The following is a 22,212-nucleotide window of genomic DNA, read 5'->3' on the forward strand; positions in this document are numbered from 1 at the left end:
CTGGGGGAATAGACAGATATTTTAATTAGGAAATAATTTCTGCACCTTCATATCATAAGGGGAGATATATATACAGTCCTCAACAAATGTGGTCGCCTTGTCGCCCGGGGCGACCACATTAAACTCCCTGGCAAGTTGTTTTCGGCGTGGTGCTACGGTGGCATTTTATTCCTCCTCCAACTACTCCAGCTTCACAAAAAATCAAAAAAGGCTGCGCGACTAAGGCCGCGTTGGCAAGGAGGCAGCGCGCGACACACGAGCAATGTGAAGCCCCCCTTCTTGAGCCTCATTCTATTGGAGCGTGGAAGGGGAGGGTCGCCATCGTCAGCGTGTAATCGGAAGAGGCAGAGGAAGCGGGGACTGAGCAGGTACCGCGCACACACATCACCCCCTGCAGAGCTGGGGCCACTATCCCGGGAGGCTGCAGTGTGCCGGGCCCAATCAGGTACCGTAGGAAGGGGATACATACACCATCCACTGCATAGCCGGGGCCGCTATCCCGGGAGGCTACAGGGACTGGAGCAGGTACCAGGGGAAGGGGACACACACACCACCCCCTGCAAAGCCGGGGCGGGAGGCTGTGGTTGGTGGGTCCCGGTGCCACCAGCACCATGTCCGGCTGCTGGGTCCCAGATTTATTCCCTCCCTGCAGCAGACGCCTCGCTCCGCTCTTGCTGTGGCCTCCCGTTTAGGCCCCGCGGGGCGGGCGATATGCAAGGGGTGTGAACGGAGACGCAAGGGGGGGTGAACGGAGATGCAAGGGGGGGGGGTGAACGGAGATGCATGGGGGGGGTGAACGGAGATGCAAGGGGGGGGGGGGTGAACGGAGATGCAAGGGGGGGAGAAAGAGAGACAGGCTGGAGTGGGGAGAGAGCCAAGAGAGAGACTGGGGGGGGGGGGGGGAGAGGAGAGAGACAGGCTGTGGGGAGCTAAATGCTCCCAGGCAGTCACTCACTCACTGACCCAGTCACTCACCCAGTCACTCACCCACCCAGTCATTCAAGTCACTCACCTACCCAGTCACCCAACAACCCACCAAGTCAGTCAGTCACCCACCTAGTCAGTCAGTCACCCACCCACCCAGTCAGCCACCCAGTCAGCCACCCAGTCAGTAACCCACCCAGACTAGTCACACAGTGGGGCATGGGGCGGGGCCAGGTGGCGAGTAGATTTTTGGGTGATTTGTCAAGCACTGTATATATACTGTATACCCTCTTCACATAATGTAACCATGTATTTGTCCTCATAACATACTTGAAAACGAAAGAGGTAACTCTCAATGTATTACCTGGTAAAACATAAATTATAAAATAAAATATCACCTTTATCCCTTTCTTGGGCTTTGTGTTATAAGCCTCTAATAGTTTGAGTTTCTCCTCCAGGAAATGTTTGTGTCCTCCAGGTCTGGAATATTCCCCCTGTGATAATCCTGTCTCCAGAGTGACGCTCAGCTCCTGGATCAGAGCTCTGCATAGATCCGCTGACACCTCCTCGTTACGTTGGGAAAAGTCCTTCATTTTCTGGTCTAGTAGTTTCTGTTCACATAGAAAACTCAAGTAATTACTAAAATAACAGGAGGAGCTCAACGCAGTGCTGAGAAGGACACAGGGCAGTGTTAGTGCTGAGAAGGACTCGGGGCAGTGTTAGCGCTGAGAAGGACTCAGGGCAGTGTTAGTGCTGAGAAGGACTCAGGGCAATGTTAGTGCTGAGAAGGACTCAGGGCAGTGTTAGTGCTGAGAAGGACTCAGGGCAGTGTTAGTGCTGAGAAGGACACAGGGCAGTGTTAGTGCTGAGAAGGACTCAGGGCAGTGTTAGTGCTGAGAAGGACTCAGGGCAGTGTTAGTGCTGAGAAGAACTCAGGGCAGTGTTAGTGCTGAGAAGGACTCGGGGCAGTGTTAGCGCTGAGAAGGACTCAGGGCAGTGTTAGTGCTGAGAAGGACTCAGGGCAATGTTAGTGCTGAGAAGGACTCAGGGCAGTGTTAGTGCTGAGAAGGACTCAGGGCAGTGTTAGTGCTGAGAAGGACCCCAGGCAGTGTTAGTGCTGAGAAGGACTCAGGGCTGTGTCAGTGCTGAGAAGGACTCAGGGCTGTGTCGGTGTTGAGAAGGACTCAGGGCAGTGTCGGTGCTGAGAAGGACTCAGGGCAATGTTGGTGCTGAGAAGGACTCAGGGCTGTGTCAGTGTTGAGACGGACTCAGGGCAGAGTTAGTGCTGAGAAGGACTCAGGGCAGTGTTAGTGCTGAGAAGGACTCAGGGCAGTGTTAGTGCTGAGAAGGACCCCGGGCAGTGTTATGGCTGAGAAGGACACAGGGCAGTGTTAGTGCTGAGAAGGACTCAGGGCAGTGTTAGTGCTGAGAAGGACCCAGGGCAGTGTTATGGCTGAGAAGGACACAGGGCAGTGTTAGGGCTGAGAAGGACCCAGGGCAGTGTTATGGCTGATAAGGACTCAGGGCAGTGTTGGTGCTGAGAAGGACTCAGGGCAGTGTTAGTGCTGAGAAGGACCCAGGGCAGTGTTATGGCTGAGAAGGACACAGGGCAGTGTTAGTGCTGAGAAGGACTCAGGGCAGTGTTGGTGCTGAGAAGGACCCGGGGCAGTGTTAGTGCTGAGAAGGACTCAGGGCAGTGTTAGTGTTGAGAAGGACCCAGGGCAGTGTTGGTGCTGAGAAGGACCCGGGGCAGTGTTAGCGCTGAGAAGGACTCAGGGCAGTGTTAGTGCTGAGAAGGACTCAGGGCAATGTTGGTGCTGAGAAGGACTCAGGGCTGTGTCAGTGTTGAGAAGGACTCAGGGCAGAGTTAGTGCTGAGAAGGACTCAGGGCAGTGTTAGTGCTGAGAAGGACCCCGGGCAGTGTTATGGCTGAGAAGGACACAGGGCAGTGTTAGTGCTGAGAAGGACTCAGGGCAGTGTTAGTGCTGAGAAGGACCCAGGGCAGTGTTATGGCTGAGAAGGACACAGGGCAGTGTTAGGGCTGAGAAGGACCCAGGGCAGTGTTATGGCTGAGAAGGACTCAGGGCAGTGTTGGTGCTGAGAAGGACTCAGGGCAGTGTTAGTGCTGAGAAGGACCCAGGGCAGTGTTATGGCTGAGAAGGACACAGGGCAGTGTTAGTGCTGAGAAGGACTCAGGGCAGTGTTGGTGCTGAGAAGGACCCGGGGCAGTGTTAGTGCTGAGAAGGACTCAGGGCAGTGTTAGTGTTGAGAAGGACTCAGGGCAGTGTTGGTGCTGAGAAGGACCCGGGGCAGTGTTAGTGCTGAGAAGGACTCAGGGCAGTGTTAGTGCTGAGAAGGACTCAGGGCAGTGTTAGTGCTGAGAAGGACTCAGGGCAGTGTAAGTGCTGAGAAGGACTCAGGGCAGTGTTGGTGCTGAGAAGGACCCGGGGCAGTGTTAGTGCTGAGAAGGACTCAGGGCAGTGTTAGTTCTGAGAAGGACTCAGGGCAGTGTTGGTGCTGAGAAGGACCCGGGGCAGTGTTAGTGCTGAGAAGAACTCAGGGCAGTGTTAGTGCTGAGAAGGACACAGGGCAGTGTTAGTGCTGAGAAGGACCCCGGGTAGTGTTAGTGCTGAGAAGGACTCAGGGCAGTGTTACTTCTATTTGAATGACTCAGATTATCTCTACTATGTTAATGACCTAACCTTATAATTGCTCTATAAAGGTTTGAGCCTAGTACCATTGCTATGGGAAGGTCTCTTAATTCAGTATATTTTTTACATGTAAGTATTAAATCAGTATCATTACTATGTGTGTACTGTATAGGCCAAGTGTCACACATGAAGTCTCTGTGGAGTTAATATTGGAGTTAGAATTGGAGGTGAATACTATAAGAAGAACTGGAATCTGCACAACAACATTCTGCCACTGAGAGATCTGGGCGTTCTAAACGCTCTCACAATTTGGACATCTATCGACGAGTTTCTAAGCTCTTGCTTAATCTTCAGTGCTACACTGCCCTCCCAGGCCTGGTTTATACACCTTATCTATCAACTCCTACTCCTCATCTCCTCCAATACCTGGGACCTCTCTCCTCCTACCTCTCTCCCTGCCTCTCCCTTTGTCCTCCCTATTTGCTATTTCCTCATTCCTTTGTAAAGTTTCCCTTCTCTCCAACTTCCCCACTACCCTCCTATCCACACCTCTTCCTCTCTCGTCCCCTCCACCACCATTTACACACCTCAATAAAAAGCACCCCCACAAACCCTCTATCTACTCCTTGCTGCTGGGGATCTCTCCTAATCCTGGATCCAGCCATTTACACACCTGCTCTCTCCCCCGCCTCCCTGCCACCTCTTCCCTCCCTGCCACCTCTTCCCTCCCTGTCACCTCTTCCCCTGCTAATGGCACTAACCTATCTAATTTAATACCGACCAACCTTAAAACTCACATCACAAAAGAAGAATCCCAACAGCCCGGACTCCTGGCTTCTGTCCCACACCCACAGTTGCTCCTACCCACCAGTGCGGCCAAGCACTGCCATCTACTGCCCTTATTCCCTCACCTGCTGTCTCTGTAACTCTCCCAACATAACACTTAGATTGTAAGCTCTCCGGGGCAGGAATTTCCTTTCCTATTGTCTGATTTTGCTGTGCTTATTGTATTATTACTGTATGATTCCCTGTACTGTATTGTCTTTGTGAAGCGCGTAATACAGTACACTGTTGGCACTATATAAAGACATACATACATACTTTCACGTGTGTGTATTAACTCAGTATTGTTCCTATAGGAAGGTCTAAGTTCAATATCATTGCTATGGGAAGGTCTTATCTCAGTATTACAGTATTGCTATAGTAAGGTCTCTTCTCAGTATCATTGCTATGGGAAAGTCATAGCTCAGTATCATTGCTATGGCAAGATCCTATCTCAGTATTATTGCTCTGACAAGATCATATCTCAGTATTATTGCTATGGGAACGTCTTAGCTCAGTATTGTTGCTATGGGGAGGTCTTATATATCTGTCTGCTTGCTATAGGAAGGTCTAAGCTCAGTTCAGTATTATTACTCTGGGAATATCTTAGCTCAGTATTCTTGCTACTGTATTAGAAAGTCTTTGCTCACTGTTACTATAGTAAGGTCTTAGTTCAGTATCATTGCTATTGGAGGGTCTTAGCTTAGTATTATTACTATAGAAATGTCTTAGCTCAGTATTATTGCCATGGGAAGGTCTTAGCTTAGTATTATTACTATAGAAAGTTCTTAGCTCAGTATTATTACTCTAGGAATGTTTTAGCTCAGTATCATTTCTATGGGAAGGTCTTAGCTTAGTATTATTACTATAGAAAGGTCTTAGCTCAGTATTATTACTTCATGCAAGAAGCCTGACCGATAAAATGGGAGAGCTTGCTTAATAGCTACAAGGGAGCAGTATGATATCATAGGCATTACTGAGACATGGTGGGATGAAACTCATGACTGGACAGTTAATTTAGAGGGTTATTCCCTTTTTCTGAAGGATCGAGCAAATAGAAGAGGAGGTGGAGTATATTTATATGTTAAACCGGATCTTAAACCTATTATAAGGGATGATGTCTAATAAGGGAATGATGAAAATGCAGAGACCTTGTGGATAGAAATTAGCAATGGAGGAAAAAGTATAAAGAAAATGTTTGTGGGAATATGCTATAAACCACCACATATCTGTGAGATTGAGGAAGCTAAAATACTTTTGCAAATGGAGAAGGCATCAAAACTGGGTCATGTTTGCATAATGGGTGATTTTAATTATCCAGACATAGACTGGGGCAATGAGGTTAGCATTACAGAAAAAGGAAACAGGTTTTTGGGGGTGCTTAAAGACAATTATATGACCCAAATTATTGAGGAACCAACCAGGAGAGGGGCAATACTGGATTTGGTAATATCAACCAATTAAGAAGTAATCGCAAGCCAGTCACTTCAAAAAGTCCCCTAGGAGGGATGAAACGTCGTGTTTATGGGCTGAAATAAATTGTTTTTTCTTATAAAATCCGAAGTTGCCCTGGATCTCTCTTCTTTTGCTCAACATTGGATGTCCCAGGTATATATCCCTGAACCAGGAGCACCGGTAGTATCATTTATTTATTCAATTTTGTATTGGTGTGCAGCTCTACATGTTTCTTTTTTTTATGAAGGATAGATCTTGCCAAAGTAACCTTATTTGTTTCTTTGAGGAGGTAAGTAGGTATTAAGACCAGGGTAATGCAGTTGACGTGGTCTACTTAGATTTTGTAAAGGCTTTTGATACGGTTTCACACAAGAGGTTGGTGTACAAAATAAAGAAAATTGGACTCAGTAAAAATATATGCAATTGGATTGAAAACTGGTTGAAGGACAGACAACAGAGGGTTGTCATACTGTACAGTAAATTGAACGTTTTCAGGTTGGGCTATGGTTGTGAGTGGAGTACCTCAGGGATCGGTACTGGGACCCGTGCTTTTTAACTTGTTTATTAATAACCTTGATGTTGGCATCGAGAGCAAAGTCTCCATCTTTGCTGATGATACTAAATTGTGTAAGGTAATAGAATCAGAGCAGGATGTAATTTCTCTCCAGAAAGACTTTGACAGACTGGAAACTTGGGTAGGTAAATAGCAGATGATGTTTAATACAGATAAATGTAAGGTTATGCATTTGGGAAGCAAGAATAAACAGGAGACTTACAAATTAAATGGAGATATATTGGGAGAATCCTTGATGGAGAAGGATTTAGGAGTGCTTGTAAACAGCAGGCTTAGCAATAGTGCCCAAAGTAATGCAGTAACTGCAAAGGCAAACAAGATCTCATCTTGCATTAAATGGGCAATGGATGGAAGGGAAGTAAAATGTATTATGCCCCTTTACAAAGCATTAGTAAGACCACACCATGAATATGGAGCACAATTTTGGGCACCACTCCTTAGAAAAGAAATTTTGGAACTAGAGAGAGTGTAGAGAAGAGCCACCAAATTAATAAAGGGGATGGAAAATCTAACTTACGAGGAGAGGCTAGCTAAATTAGATTTATTTACATTAGAAAAGAGGCATCTAAGAGGGGATATGATAACTATAGACAAATATATTCGGGGACAGTACAAGGAGCTTACAAAATAACTTTTCATCCCAAGGGCAGTAACTCGGGGGCATCCCTTTAGGTTGGAGGAAAGGAAATTTCACCAGCAACAAAGGAAAGGGTTCTTTACAGTAAGGGCAGTTACAATGTGGGATTCATTACCCATGGAGACTGTGATGGCAGATACCATAGATTTGTTCAAATAAAGTTTGAACATCTTTTTTAGAAGGGAAAGGTATACAGGGATATACCACATAAGTAAACATTGGAAGATGGTTGATCCAGGGATTAATCAGATTGCCAATTCTTGAAGTCAGGAAGGAATTTATTTTTCCCCTTATGAAACATCATTGGATGATATGACACTGGGGTTTTTGTTTGCCTTCCTCTAGATCAATAAGTAAGTATAGATATAGGATAAAGTATTTGTTGTCTAAACTTAACATAGGTTGAACTTGATGTATGTCTTTTTTCAACCTCATCTACTATGTAACTATGTAACTATGTAACTATGTAACTATGTAACTATGTACTCTGGGCAGGTCTTACCTCAGTATCATTGCTATGGGAGGGTCTTACCTCAGTATTATTGCTATGGGAGATCTTACCTCAGTATTATTACTCTGGGCAGGTCCTACCTCAGTCTCATTGCTATGAGAAGGGTTATGTGGGGGGAGCACTTGGGGGATCAGCAGTTTTCAGAGCTGATGTTCAGTTACTCACCTTAAGCTGATGCTGGTACTTTTGATTTTCATCCTTGAAGGAACGTCCTAAAAATACTTTCAGTGCCGCCTCCTCACACTCCCTGTGCAGATACAGGAACTCTTCCTGTGTCTCTGTGGGGAATTTGGTCACTCGTTGGCCCATCTCAGCCTCATATTTGGACAATGCGTCCCCCACGGCTCCGGTATTCTCAATCTCTGCCAAAGCCAGCACCGCGTTCTCCATGCAGGGAACGGAGCCGCTCCGAATCGCCTCCACGTATGTGACTGCGAGATGCCCCAGAACTGGGATATACGAACAGTGGGAACAGAAGGGAGCACATATATTAAATAAAAGCACTCTAATGTGGGCTACATTAATATCCCTAATAGTGAGTAAAAACACAATGATACACACAAACACACACACACACGCACGCTCGCACACATACACACACACACGCACACAAACGCACACTGTTCAGAAATATTTAAAGAACATACAAAGATACTGATGTTATATACAGCTTGATGACATCACTAATAAAGAAGTATGTGACTATGAGGAATAATTAGTTACGGAAGAAAATAACCAGATAGAAAGAGATAAGGATGATTATTTGTACAACATGATAAACACCTGGAATCTCCATAAATCCCCATTTCCCAAATACAACTAAGGACAGGGTACTGTAGACACCTTTATCATTAAACACGCTGGTATGGGAGGGGGTATTATAGTCCAGGACAGGTGTATGTGTATGGGTGAAGTAAATACATTGCTAATATCCTACACTAAACCCTCTAAGAATCCCAATAAAGAGTTTCAAATACTCCTGGATTTTTTTTTCTCATGGGGCCATCTCAAATCATTACTGATGTCAAATATAAGTTTCTATTTTTCAATCTCCCAGAAAAGCCTATTTTTTATCGTTCACGGAACATCCGTAAGTGTTTGACAAACCCGTCAGGCAGACCCATCATCCCCAGGATGGGTCAATGAGCTCCAACCTATACCAGTATGTTGATAGTTATCTTCCGTCATAAAGCATCGCTCTCTGAGATCCCATATTACGGTTACCCGGCACGTTATCAGCTCCATATCAGGGATAACGTGTAAGAGGACCTATCTCTGGGCCACGGGCGACGTTCAGTCGCTTTACACGTCTATTGCACATGTTAAGGGTCTTGTAGTTCTCAAACGCCTTTTGAACAAGGAGTTTGCCATGTCTTTTTCATCAGCAATTTATCATATCTGCGATCGGTTTATATGAACACACAATCATTTTTTATTTGATCAACAGTTTTATTTACAGATCTGTCGAACGGCCATGGGTGCAAGGTTCGTCACCGGCTATACTAATCTATTAATGGTTTAATGGGAGGAGAGCCAGGTCTGGACTAGTAACCCACGGGGGGCGGGCCCTGTATACTATGGCCGTTTCATAGACGACATACTTATTATTTGTGATAGTCTGGTTGGGAATATTTTGTATTTATTTTTACATTTCAATTCCACGACATTACACATAAATGTATACTGTGAGCTATACAATTATAATCTTATCCACCTACCACATGGTGCGATAAGGAAAGAGTGACACTGTCCCTGATCTGCCTGGCAACACATTACAGGAGATTTTAGTAAAACAACAAGGGAACTACGGGGAAGAGTTCTAGAACATGTCAATGAATATCATAATGGTGACATCAGCACGCTCTCGTTTATGGGCATCTATCATTTGAAGGGCACAATGAGGGGAGGAGATACTGACAAAAAACTACTCTACGTAGAAGCAGAGTAGATAGATATATAAACTTAAAACCTGGAGCCCAATTCGTACCAATGAGGTCTTCACTTCACTGATTAAAACATTATGAAACAAGAACCATCAATGACTACAAATTACTAAACAGAACAGTAGTTACAGATTGCCACTAATGTTCTATTATCACCATCATAGCTCCAATTCTGGTACCTCTTGGTGTTTCAACCAAAGCTAAACATGTATATCATGTTTATCTGGGCAAGCTACCCAGCTACCTGAACAAGCTCCTCACCCCTACCACACGCAGCACTTATCCACTGAGATCTGACTCCAAAAGACTGTTCATGGTCCCAAGGCTCAGCAAAGTATCCGGACGTTCCTCCTTCTCCTACCGTGCACCCCAAAACTGGAACAACCTACCGGAGACTCTCACATCCACCACCAGTTTAAGTTCTTTCAAATCTAAAGCTGTCTCACATTTTAATCTGGTCTGTAACAGTTTCATACGCCTATAATATATATTTTCTTTAACTGTGCATGCAATGTCTTGTATATAATGTATACCCTGTCCATTTATGCAACTGTATTTGTAACCATGTATTATTTGTCTTAACTCCTATGCCCAGGACATACTTGAAAACGAGAGGTAACTCTCACTGTATTACTTCATGGTAAAATATTTTATAAATAAATAAATAAATATCAGCGGTGCGCAAACTGGGGGTGCAAGGGGGGGGCCGCGGCGGTTACAGAGGCCCTGCGCTGAGAGCGCGAGGCCTCTGTAAATTTACATACCAGCTTCAGTCCACGCGTCTCCGTGGCAATGCGGTGTCAAATGACGTCCATTACCATGGAGACGTAACGTCACATGACGCCGCGGGTCACATGACCCTGCAGCGTCATTTGACGCTTCATTGATTAATGTGCCTTCTCTAGGGAATGTCAGTGAGGAGTCAGAGCAGACTAGCACTTACTGCAGGCCCCTGTTACTAGCTGCCATTAACCCCTTGGCATCATCCTTATGCACTAGGACAGCCAAAGTGACTATACCTTCCATGGTGTTTGCAGCACGAGCCACATTAACTGTCCTGGAACAGGATTGTTTCTTTTTCTGTTCCCCCTTGCATCTGTCTGACTGCCAGTTCTCCTTCATTTTAGTTGCATGTTTTCCTTGCTCTGTAACTCCCAGTGAAGCTGGAAACTGCTACATTACTGACACATTATCCTCCACACAGCCAGTAGTTGGCTGCCCTGGCAAACTCCCAATCCTCCTAGCTGAGGTTGGGTCAACACAACTCCCCTGTCTTTGCTCACAGTTAGTTTGGTCCTGAGACTGTTCCTGACTCACAGGAATACCACACTTCCTTTCTCTATTTGCAGCATGAGTGGTTATACCTTTCTTCCCTCCACTCCCTTGCAAGGCAATCCCTTTTGACCTTCCCCCAGACCAATGCACCTACACCTAGAGAAGCACTCCTTCACCACACAATACCATCTACAAGCACCTTGTATTTTATTGACTTCACCAATAAAGTTAAGAAAATATAAAAGGACTTGGTATGCTTTCAAAAGGGGACAAGTTCAGCTATCTGGCTTCATTCATATCCTACATACTGTATACACAATATATTAACCCTATCCCTATTGAGGGATCATGCTCACTATATACTACACCCTCCCCCTCCCCACATGTCCAGTGGGATTTTTAGCTATTTGTTTTGGTGATATCTGTTTTAACTTAATATAATTCAATGTTAAGTTTTATTTAAGTGGTGAGCACAAGTGAAGTGTGTTTTGGATTCAGGTGTGTTTTGAGTTTTGATTTTTCCTACGTCAGGGACCTCTCTGAGACAGGACCTATGAGACGGTAACGTATTGTAAAGGAATTTCTGCGTGTTTTGATCATTTTATTTTTAGAAACTGTTCTGCATTTATTGTAAATGTATCTTCTTGTAATAATATTTTCTGTAACCTAAGCACTTTATTTAATATATATTACAATAAAGCTTTAATAAGTGATGTTTTGGGCTCTGAATGGACTGTTGCACATTTTATAGAGATTATATACATTTTCGGACACATTTTGCTACAACAGATTTTTGTGTGTCAATTGCATAGTTTTTTCTATAATAAACATGGACCTGAGACCCTGGTTGATATAAATTAGTTATACATTTTGCATATTTCTTGGGTGGTGGCCACGGATAGACATGATTGTAATCTAGTAATATAAACGCATCTAAAGTACCTTGCGGAGGAGAAGGGCGAGTTAGATAGAGTAGCCGTGTGTATTAACCCTGGTTGTATATCTAAGTCACATGCTCACCTGTGTGCTGTTTGTGACAGGTGCTATATGGGGACGGATTGAGGGGAGATTGTGAACTTGAGGGTCTTTAGAGAAGGTATAAAGTGGGTAAGCTTGAGAGCTTTATATTCAGCCTTTTCCTGTATGTACGTAAGTCACATGCTCACAGGTTGTGTTACAAGGACATAATATTGTTGAAATCTGTGGACTATAGGCAGAAGAATCTCGAGATGATAAACTGGACATTTTTTAATTTAACTCTCAAAAAAAACATTAATACTGAAATTATAATTTACACTGCAATTTCTCACAGGAACAGGAAAGGGTTAAACAAGGGATTCTTCATTGAAGAAAGGAGAATGGTTTTCTATAATGTACATTGCCTCTTTGCACTCACGTTTCCCACTGATCAGGTGTCCGCCTGCGAGCGTTTTCACTCGGCCGTTCTTGAACATGTAAGTACAGAACCTCTGAGTCTGTTCCACAAACTCCTCCTCCAGCTCAGACTCCGGCAGCTCCTCCAGGCGCTGGAGCCTTCTCTTAGAGGCCGGCCGGTCAAACACAAAGCACTTGTGTGAGTGGAAGAAGCTTATGATGCACTCCCGGGGCAGGTTGTAATCCTTAATAACTTTACTGACACCTGGGACAGAGAAACAGAGAACATATATTCTCCTAAAATTAATAAGTAATTAGAAAATATTTTGATGGATCCTGTCACTGTGTGTGCTGCAGTAATGCATCCTTACATGGATCCTGTCACAGTGTGTGTGCTGCGGTAATGCATCCTTACATGGATCCTGTCACAGTGTGTGCTGCAGTAATGCATCCTTACATGGATCCTGTCACAGTGTGTGTGTGCTGCAGTAATGCATCCTTACATGGATCCTGTCACAGTGTGTGTGCTGCAGTAATGCATCCTTACATGGATCCTGTCACAGTGTGTGTGTGCTGCAGTAATGCATCCTTACATGGATCCTGTCACAGTGTGTGTGTTGCAGTAATGCATCCTTACATGGATCCTGTCACAGTGTGTGTGCTGCAGTAATGCATCCTTACATGGATCCTGTCACAGTGTGTGTGCTGCAGTAATGCATCCTTACATGGATCCTGTCACAGTGTGTGTGCTGCAGTAATGCATCCTTACATGGATCCTGTCACAGTGTGTGTGTGCTGCAGTAATGCATCCTTACATGGATCCTGTTACAGTGTGTGTGTGCTGCAGTAATGCATCCTTACATGGATCCTGTCACAGTGTGTGTGCTGCAGTAATGCATCCTTACATGGATCCTGTCACAGTGTGTGTGTTGCAGTAATGCATCCTTACATGGATCCTGTCACAGTGTGTGTGCTGCAGAAATGCATCCTTACATGGATCCTGTCACAGTGTGTGTGCTGCAGTAATGCATCCTTACATGGATCCTGTCACAGTGTGTGTGCTGCAGTAATGCATCCTTACATGGATCCTGTCACAGTGTGTGTGCTGCAGTAATGCATCCTTACATGGATCCTGTCACAGTGTGTGTGCTGCAGTAATGCATCCTTACATGGATCCTGTCACAGTGTGTGTGCTGCAGTAATGCATCCTTACATGGATCCTGTCACAGTGTGCTGCAGTAATATATCTGTAACCATGCTGTAAAATGGTTGCAGTCATCTCTCCTGCTGACAGTAAGGCCTGGTAAGTTATGGGCATGCCAGCAGTAATTATGGAGGTTTGCCCTCACACCCTGGTGAGGTGCCCTATGTATGGATGGGAGTGGTCACAGGCTCTGACTCCATGGTTAGTGATGTCAGAGTTGTGCCAGCCCCCAGAAAATACATAAGGCACAGCACTGATTCAAAGTTAGGGGTTGCCAAGTGATTAGGAGCAGGAGGAGTAGTTTGCTAAGTGTTATGTTATAGTAGCTGAATAATGAGACTGTGACCAGGGACCTGGCACAGAATAGATATCCCTGCGGGGATAGGGAATCCCTAATTCAGGAGGACGATACCTTTCAAAGGGAAGTACGGTGAACAATGGAGGGCTGAATACACCCCATTGTGGAGGGCAGCTGGCCCACCGTACGAATAAAGATGATCCTGATTAAAGACACTCTCGTGTGCAAGTGTGGAGTCATTGCACAGAAAGAAGCACCACAGAGGAGTTCCTCATCAGAATCATCCCCAAGCAGATGCTGGGATCCTGATGAGGTTGAGGCGCTGCACTGGATATAGGTAGGACTCATGCACACTACCTCAGCTGCCTGTCTGGGTTGGCAAATCCCAACACACCATCATGCGGGAGACTCAGGAGTCCTGTTGCCAACAGGTGCACCACCAGACACTACCATGTAGTGGGGACTGGTTAGACCACAGGGGCCAATATGAGATTGGGTGGGTCAGGCCAGTTCAGAAAACCCGTTACATATCCTTACATGGATCCTGTCACAGTATGTGCTGCAGTAATGCATCCTTACATCGATCCTGTCACAGTGTGTGCTGCAGTAATGCATCCTTACATGGATCCTATCACAGTGTGTGTGCTGCAGTAATGCATCCTTACATGGATCCCGTCACAGTGTGTGCTGCAGTAATGCATCCTTACATGGATCCTGTCACAGTGCGTGCTGCAGTAATGCATCCTTACATGGATCCTATCACAGATTGTGTGCTGCAGTAATATATCCTTACATGGATCCCGTCACAGTGTGTGCTGCAGTAATGCATCCTTACATGGATCATGTCACAGTGTGTGCTGCAGTAATGCATCCTTACATGGATCCTGTCACAGTGTGTGCTGCAGTAATGCATCCTTACATGGATCCTCTCACAGTGTGTGTGCTGCAGTAATGTATCCTAACATGGATCCTGTCACACTGTGTGCTGCAGTAATGCATCCTTACATGGATCATGTCACAGTGTGTGTGCTGCTGTAATGCAGCCTTACATGGATCCTGTCACTATGTGCTGCAGTAATGCATCCTTACATGGATCCTGTCACAGTGTGAGCTGCAGTAATGCATCCTTACATGGATCCTGTCACAGTGTGTGTGCTGCGGTAATGCATCCTTACATGGATCCTGTCACAGTGTGTGTGCTGCAGTAATGCATCCTTACATGGATCCTGTCACAGTGTGTGCTGCAGTAATGCATCTTTACATGGATCCTGTCAGTTTGTGTGTGCTGCGGTAATGCATCCTAACATGGATCCTGTCACAGTGTGCTGCAGTAATGTATCCTTACATGGATCCTGTCACAGTGTGTGCTGCAGTAATACATCCTTACATGGATCCCGTCACAGTGTGTGCTGCAGTAATGCATCCTTACATGGATCCTGTCACCGTGTGTGCTGCAGTAATGCATCCTTACATGGATCCTGTCACAGTGTGTGCTGCAGTAATGCATCCTTACGTGGATCCTGTCACCATGTGTGCTGCAGTAATGCATCCTTACATGGATCCTGTCACAGTGTGTGTGCTGCGGTAATGCATCCTTACATGGATCCTGTCACAGTGTGTTCTGCGGTAATGCATCCTTAAATGAATCCTGTCACAGTGTGTGTGCTGCAGTAATGCATCCTTACATGGATCCTGTCACAGTGTGTGCTGCACTAATGCATCCTTACATGGATCCTGTCACAGTATGTGCTGCAGTAATGCACCCTTACATGGATCCTGTCACAGTGTGTGTGCTGCAGTAATGCATCCTTACATGGATCCTGTCACAGTGTGTGCTGCAGTAATGCATCCTTACATGGATCCTGTCACCGTGTGTGTGCTGCGGTAATGCATCCTTACATGGATCCTGTCACAGTGTGTGCGCTGCAGTAATGCATCCTTACATGGATCCTGTCACAGTGTGTGCTGCAGTAATGCATCCTTACATGGATCCTGTCACTGTGTGTGTGCTGCAGTAATGCATCCTTACATGAATCCTGTCACAGTGTGTGTGCTGCAGTAATGCATCCTTACATGGATCCTGTCACAGTGTGTGTGCTGCAGTAATGCATCCTTACATGGATCGTGTCACAGTGTGTGCTGCAGTAATGCATCCTTACATGGATCCTGTCACAGTGTGTGTGCTGCGGTAATGCATCCTTACATGGATCCCGTCACAGTGTGTGCTGCAGTAATGCATCCTTACATGGATACTGTCACAGTGTGCTGCAGTAATGCATCCTTACATGGATCCTGTCACCGTGTGTGCTGCAGTAATGCATCCTTACATGGATCCCGTCACAGTGTGTGCTGCAGTAATGCATCCTTACATGGATCCTGTCACAGTGTGCTGCAGTAATGCATCCTTACATGGATCCTGTCACAGTGTGTGCTGCAGTAATGCATCCTTACATGGATCCTGTCACAGTGTGTGCTGCAGTAATGCATCCTTACATGGATTCTGTCACAGTGTGTGCTGCAGTAATGCATCCTTACATGGATCCTGTCACAGTGTGTGTGCTGCAGTAATGCATCCTTACATGGATACTGTCACTGTGTGTGCTGCAGTAATGCATCCTTACATGGACCCTGTCACAGTGTTTGCTGCAGTAATGTATCCTTACATGGATCCTGTCAAAGTGTGTGTGCTGCAGTAATTTATCCTTACATGGATCCTGTCACAGTGTGGGCTGCAGTAATGCGTCCTTACATGGATCCTGTCACAGTGTGTGCAGCAGTAATGCATCATTACATGGATCCTGTCACACTGTGTGCTGCAGTAATGCATCCTTACATGGATCCTGTCACAGTGTGTGCTGCAGTAATGCATCCTTACATGGATCCTGTCACAGTGTGCGCGCTGCAGTAATGCATCCTTACATGGATCCTGTCACAGTGTGTGCTGCAGTAATGCATCCTTACATGGATCCTGTCACAGTGTGTGTACTGCAGTAATGCATCCTTACATGGATCCTGTAACAGTGTGTGTGCTGCAGTAATGCATCCTTACATGGATCCTGTCACAGTGTATGTGCTGGAGTAATGCATCCTTACATGGATCCTTTCACTGTGTGTGATGCAGTAATGCATCCTTACATGGATCCTGTCACAGTGTGTGCTGCAGTAATGCATCCTTACATGGATCCTGTCACAGTGTGTGCTGCAGTAATGCATCCATACATGGATCCCGTCACAGTGTGTGCTGCAGTAATGCATCCTTACATGGATCCTGTCACAGTGTGCTGCAGTAATGCATTCTTACATGGATCCTGTCATAGTGTGTGCTGCAGTAATGCATCCTTACATGGATCCTGTCACAGTGTGTGCTGCAGTAATGCATCCTTACATGGATTCTGTCACAGTGTGTGCTGCAGTAATGCATCCTTACATGGATCCTGTCACAGTGTGTGTGCTGCAGTAATGCATCCTTACATGGATCCTGTCACTGTGTGTGCTGCAGTAATGCATCCTTACATGGATCCTGTCACAGTATGTGCTGCAGTAATGCATCCTTACATGGATCCTGTCACAGTATGTGCTGCAGTAATGCATCCTTACATGGATCCTATTACAGTGTGTGCTGCAGTAATGCATCCTTACATGGATCCTGTCACCGTGTGTGCTGCAGTAATGCATCCTTACATGGATCATGTCACAGTGTGTGTACTGCAGTAATGCATCCTTACATCGATCCTGTCACAGTGTGTGCTGCAGTAATGCATCCTTACATGGATCCTATCACAGTGTGTGTGCTGCAGTAATATATCCTTACATGGATCCCGTCAAAGTGTGTGCTGCAGTAATGCATCCTTACATGGATCCTGTCACAGTGCGTGCTGCAGTAATGCATCCTTACATGAATCCTATCACAGATTGTGTGCTGCAGTAATATATCCTTACATGGATCCCGTCACAGTGTGTGCTGCAGTAATGCATCCTTACATGGATCATGTCACAGTGTGTGCTGCAGTAATGCATCCTTACATGGATCCTGTCACAGTGTGTGCTGCAGTAATGCATCCGTACATGGATCCTGTCACAGTGTGTGTGCTGCAGTAATGTATCCTTACATGGATCCCGTCACAGTGTGTGCTGCAGTAATGCATCCTTACATGGATCCTGTCACACTGTGTGCTGCAGTAATGCATTATTACATGGATCCTGTCACAGTGTGAGCTGCAGTAATGCATCCTTACATGGATCCTGTCACAGTGTGTGTGCTGCGGTAATGCATCCTTACATGGATCCTGTCACAGTGTGCTGCAGTAATGTATCCTTACATGGATCCTGTCACAGTGTGTGTGCTGCAGTAATACATCCTTACATGGATCCTGTCAGTGTGTGCTGCTGTAATGCATCCTTACATGGATCCTGTCACAGTGTGTGTGCTGCAGTAATGCATCCTTACATGGATCCTGTCACCGTGTGTGCTGCAGTAATGCATCCTTACATGGATCCTGTCACAGTGTGTGCTGCAGTAATGCATCCTTACGTGGATCCTGTCACCGTGTGTGCTGCAGTAATGCATCCTTACATGGATCCTGTCACCGTGTGTGTGCTGCAGTAATGCACCCTTACATGGATCCTGTCACAGTGTGTGTGCTGCAGTAATACATTCTTACATGGATCCTGTCACAGTGTGTGCTGCAGTAATGCATCCTTACATGGATCCTGTCACAGTGTGTGCTGCAGTAATGCATCCTTACATGGATCCTGTCACCGTGTGTGTGCTGCAGTAATGCATCCTTACATGGATCATGTCACAGTGTGTGCGCTGCAGTAATACATTCTTACATGGATCCTGTCACAGTGTGTGCTGCAGTAATGCATCCTTACATGGATCCTGTCACAGTGTGTGCTGCAGTAATGCATCCTTACATTGATCCAGTCACAGTGTGTTCTGCGGTAATGCATCCTTACATGAATCCTGTCACAGTGTGTGTGCTGCGGTAATGCATCCTTACATGGATCCTGTCACAGTGTGTTCTGCGGTAATGCATCCTTACATGAATCCTGTCACAGTGTGTGTGCTGCAGTAATGCATCCTTACATGGATCCTGTCACAGTGTGTGCTGCAGTAATGCATCCTTATATGGATCCTGTCACAGTGTGTGCTGCAGTAATGCACCCTTACATGGATCCTGTCACAGTGTGTGTGCTGCAGTAATGCATCCTTACATGGATCCTGTCACCGTGTGTGCTGCAGTAATGCATCCTTACATGGAACCTGTCACAGTGTGTGTGCTGCGGTAATGCATCCTTACATGGATCCTGTCACAGTGTGTGTGCTGCAGTAATGCATCCTTACATGGATCCTGTCACAGTGTGTGTGCTGCAGTAATGCATCCTTACATGGATCGTGTCACAGTGTGTGCTGCAGTAATGCATCCTTACATGGATCCTGTCACAGTGTGTGTGTGCTGCGGTAATGCATCCTTACATGGATCCCGTCACAGTGTGTGCTGCAGTAATGCATCCTTACATGGATCCTGTCACAGTGTGCTGCAGTAATGCATCCTTACATGGATCCTGTCACAGTGTGTGCTGCAGTAATGCATCCTTACATGGATCCTGTCACAGTGTGCTCCAGTAATGCATCCTTACATGGATCCTGTCACAGTGTGTGCTGAAGTAATGCATCCTTACATGGATCCTGTCACAGTGTGTGCTGCAGTAATGCATCCTTACATGGATTCTGTCACAGTGTGTGCTGCAGTAATGCATCCTTACATGGATCCTGTCACAGTGTGTGTGCTGCAGTAATGCATCCTTACATGGATCCTGTCACTGTGTGTGCTCCAGTAATGCATCCTTACATGGTTCCTGTCACAGTGTGTGCTGCAGTAATGCATCCTTACATGGATTCTGTCACAGTGTGTGCTGCAGTAATGCATCCTTACATGGATCCTGTCAAAGTGTGTGTGCTGCAGTAATTTATCCTTACATGGATCCTGTCACAGTGTGGGCTGCAGTAATGCGTCCTTACATGGATCCTGTCACCGTGTGTGCTGCAGTAATGCATCATTACATGGATCCTGTCACACTGTGTGCTGCAGTAATGCATCCTTACATGGATCCTGTCACAGTGTGTGCTGCAGTAATGCATCCTTACATGGATCCTGTCACAGTGTGCGCGCTGCAGTAATGCATCCTTACATGGATCCTGTCACAGTGTGTGCTGCAGTAATGCATCCTTACATGGATCTTGTCACAGTGTGTGTACTGCAGTAATGCATCCTTACATGGATCCTGTAACAGTGTGTGTGCTGCAGTAATGCATCCTTACATGGATCCTGTCACAGTGTATGTGCTGGAGTAATGCATCCTTACATGGATCCTTTCACTGTGTGTGCTGCAGTAATGCATCCTTACATGGATCCTGTCACAGTGTGTGTACTGCAGTAATGCATCCTTACATGGATCCTGTAACAGTGTGTGTGCTGCAGTAATGCATCCTTACATGGATCCTGTCACAGTGTATGTGCTGGAGTAATGCATCCTTACATGGATCCTTTCACTGTGTGTGATGCAGTAATGCATCCTTACATGGATCCTGTCACAGTGTGTGCTGCAGTAATGCATCCTTACATGGATCCTGCCACAGTGTGTGCTGCAGTAATGCATCCATACATGGATCCCGTCACAGTGTGTGCTGCAGTAATGCATCCTTACATGGATCCTGTCACAGTGTGCTGCAGTAATGCATTCTTACATGGATCCTGTCATAGTGTGTGCTGCAGTAATGCATCCTTACATGGATCCTGTCACAGTGTGTGCTGCAGTAATGCATCCTTACATGGATTCTGTCACAGTGTGTGCTGCAGTAATGCATCCTTACATGGATTCTGTCACAGTGTGTGCTGCAGTAATGCATCCTTACATGGATCCTGTCACAGTGTGTGTGCTGCAGTAATGCATCCTTACATGGATCCTGTCACTGTGTGTGCTGCAGTAATGCATCCTTACATGGATCCTGTCACAGTATGTGCTGCAGTAATGCATCCTTACATGGATCCTGTCACCGTGTGTGCTGCAGTAATGCATCCTTACATGGATCATGTCACAGTGTGTGTACTGCAGTAATGCATCCTTACATCGATCCTGTCACAGTGTGTGCTGCAGTAATGCATCCTTACATGGATCCTATCACAGTGTGTGTGCTGCAGTAATATATCCTTACATGGATCCCGTCAAAGTGTGTGCTGCAGTAATGCATCCTTACATGGATCCTGTCACAGTGCGTGCTGCAGTAATGCATCCTTACATGAATCCTATCACAGATTGTGTGCTGCAGTAATATATCCTTACATGGATCCCGTCACAGTGTGTGCTGCAGTAATGCATCCTTACATGGATCATGTCACAGTGTGTGCTGCAGTAATGCATCCTTACATGGATCCTGTCACAGTGTGTGCTGCAGTAATGCATCCTTACATGGATCCTGTCACAGTGTGTGTGCTGCAGTAATGTATCCTTACATGGATCCCGTCACAGTGTGTGCTGCAGTAATGCATCCTTACATGGATCCTGTCACACTGTGTGCTGCAGTAATGCATTATTACATGGATCCTGTCACAGTGTGAGCTGCAGTAATGCATCCTTACATGGATCCTGTCACAGTGTGTGTGCTGCGGTAATGCATCCTTACATGGATCCTGTCACAGTGTGCTGCAGTAATGTATCCTTACATGGATCCTGTCACAGTGTGTGCTGCAGTAATACATCCTTACATGGATCCTGTCAGTGTGTGCTGCTGTAATGCATCCTTACATGGATCCTGTCACAGTGTGTGTGCTGCAGTAATGCATCCTTACATGGATCCTGTCACCGTGTGTGCTGCAGTAATGCATCCTTACATGGATCCTGTCACAGTGTGTGCTGCAGTAATGCATCCTTACGTGGATCCTGTCACCGTGTGTGCTGCAGTAATGCATCCTTACATGGATCCTGTCACCGTGTGTGTGCTGCAGTAATGCACCCTTACATGGATCCTGTCACAGTGTGTGCTGCAGTAATACATTCTTACATGGATCCTGTCACAGTGTGTGCTGCAGTAATGCATCCTTACATGGATCCTGTCACAGTGTGTGCTGCAGTAATGCATCCTTACATTGATCCAGTCACAGTGTGTGCTGCTGTAATGCATCCTTACATGGATCCTGTCACAGTGTGTGTGCTGCGGTAATGCATCCTTAATTGGATCCTGTCACAGTGTGTGTGCTGCAGTAATGCATCCTTACATGGATCCTGTCACAGTGTGTTCTGCGGTAATGCATCCTTACATGAATCCTGTCACAGTGTGTGTGCTGCAGTAATGCATCCTTACATGGATCCTGTCACAGTGTGTGCTGCAGTAATGCATCCTTATATGGATCCTGTCACAGTGTGTGCTGCAGTAATGCACCCTTACATGGATCCTGTCACAGTGTGTGTGCTGCAGTAATGCATCCTTACATGGATCCTGTCACAGTGTGTGCTGCAGTAATGCATCCTTACATGGAACCT

General features: G+C 45.9%; 2 protein-coding genes across 3 annotated transcripts in view; both read right to left on the reverse strand.

Annotated features, from left to right (window-relative positions):
* Positions 1-22,212, reverse strand: part of LOC142497992 (guanylate-binding protein 1-like) — an 851,842-nt gene that overhangs the window by 812,112 nt on the left and 17,518 nt on the right. The window lies entirely within an intron of this gene.
* LOC142497991 (guanylate-binding protein 7-like) overlaps positions 1-22,212 on the reverse strand; it is a 57,433-nt gene that overhangs the window by 17,694 nt on the left and 17,527 nt on the right. For both annotated transcript variants that reach the window (XM_075606497.1, XM_075606498.1), the window contains exons 6-8: positions 12,189-12,431; positions 7,740-8,023; positions 1,323-1,535 (exon numbers count right to left, since the gene is read on the reverse strand). In XM_075606497.1, the coding sequence (XP_075462612.1) occupies positions 1,323-1,535; positions 7,740-8,023; positions 12,189-12,431 (740 nt within the window). The remainder of the gene's footprint in view (positions 1-1,322; positions 1,536-7,739; positions 8,024-12,188; positions 12,432-22,212) is intronic.

Source organism: Ascaphus truei, chromosome 6, assembly GCF_040206685.1.
Source record: "Ascaphus truei isolate aAscTru1 chromosome 6, aAscTru1.hap1, whole genome shotgun sequence".
NCBI classification, from domain to species: Eukaryota; Metazoa; Chordata; class Amphibia; order Anura; family Ascaphidae; genus Ascaphus; species Ascaphus truei.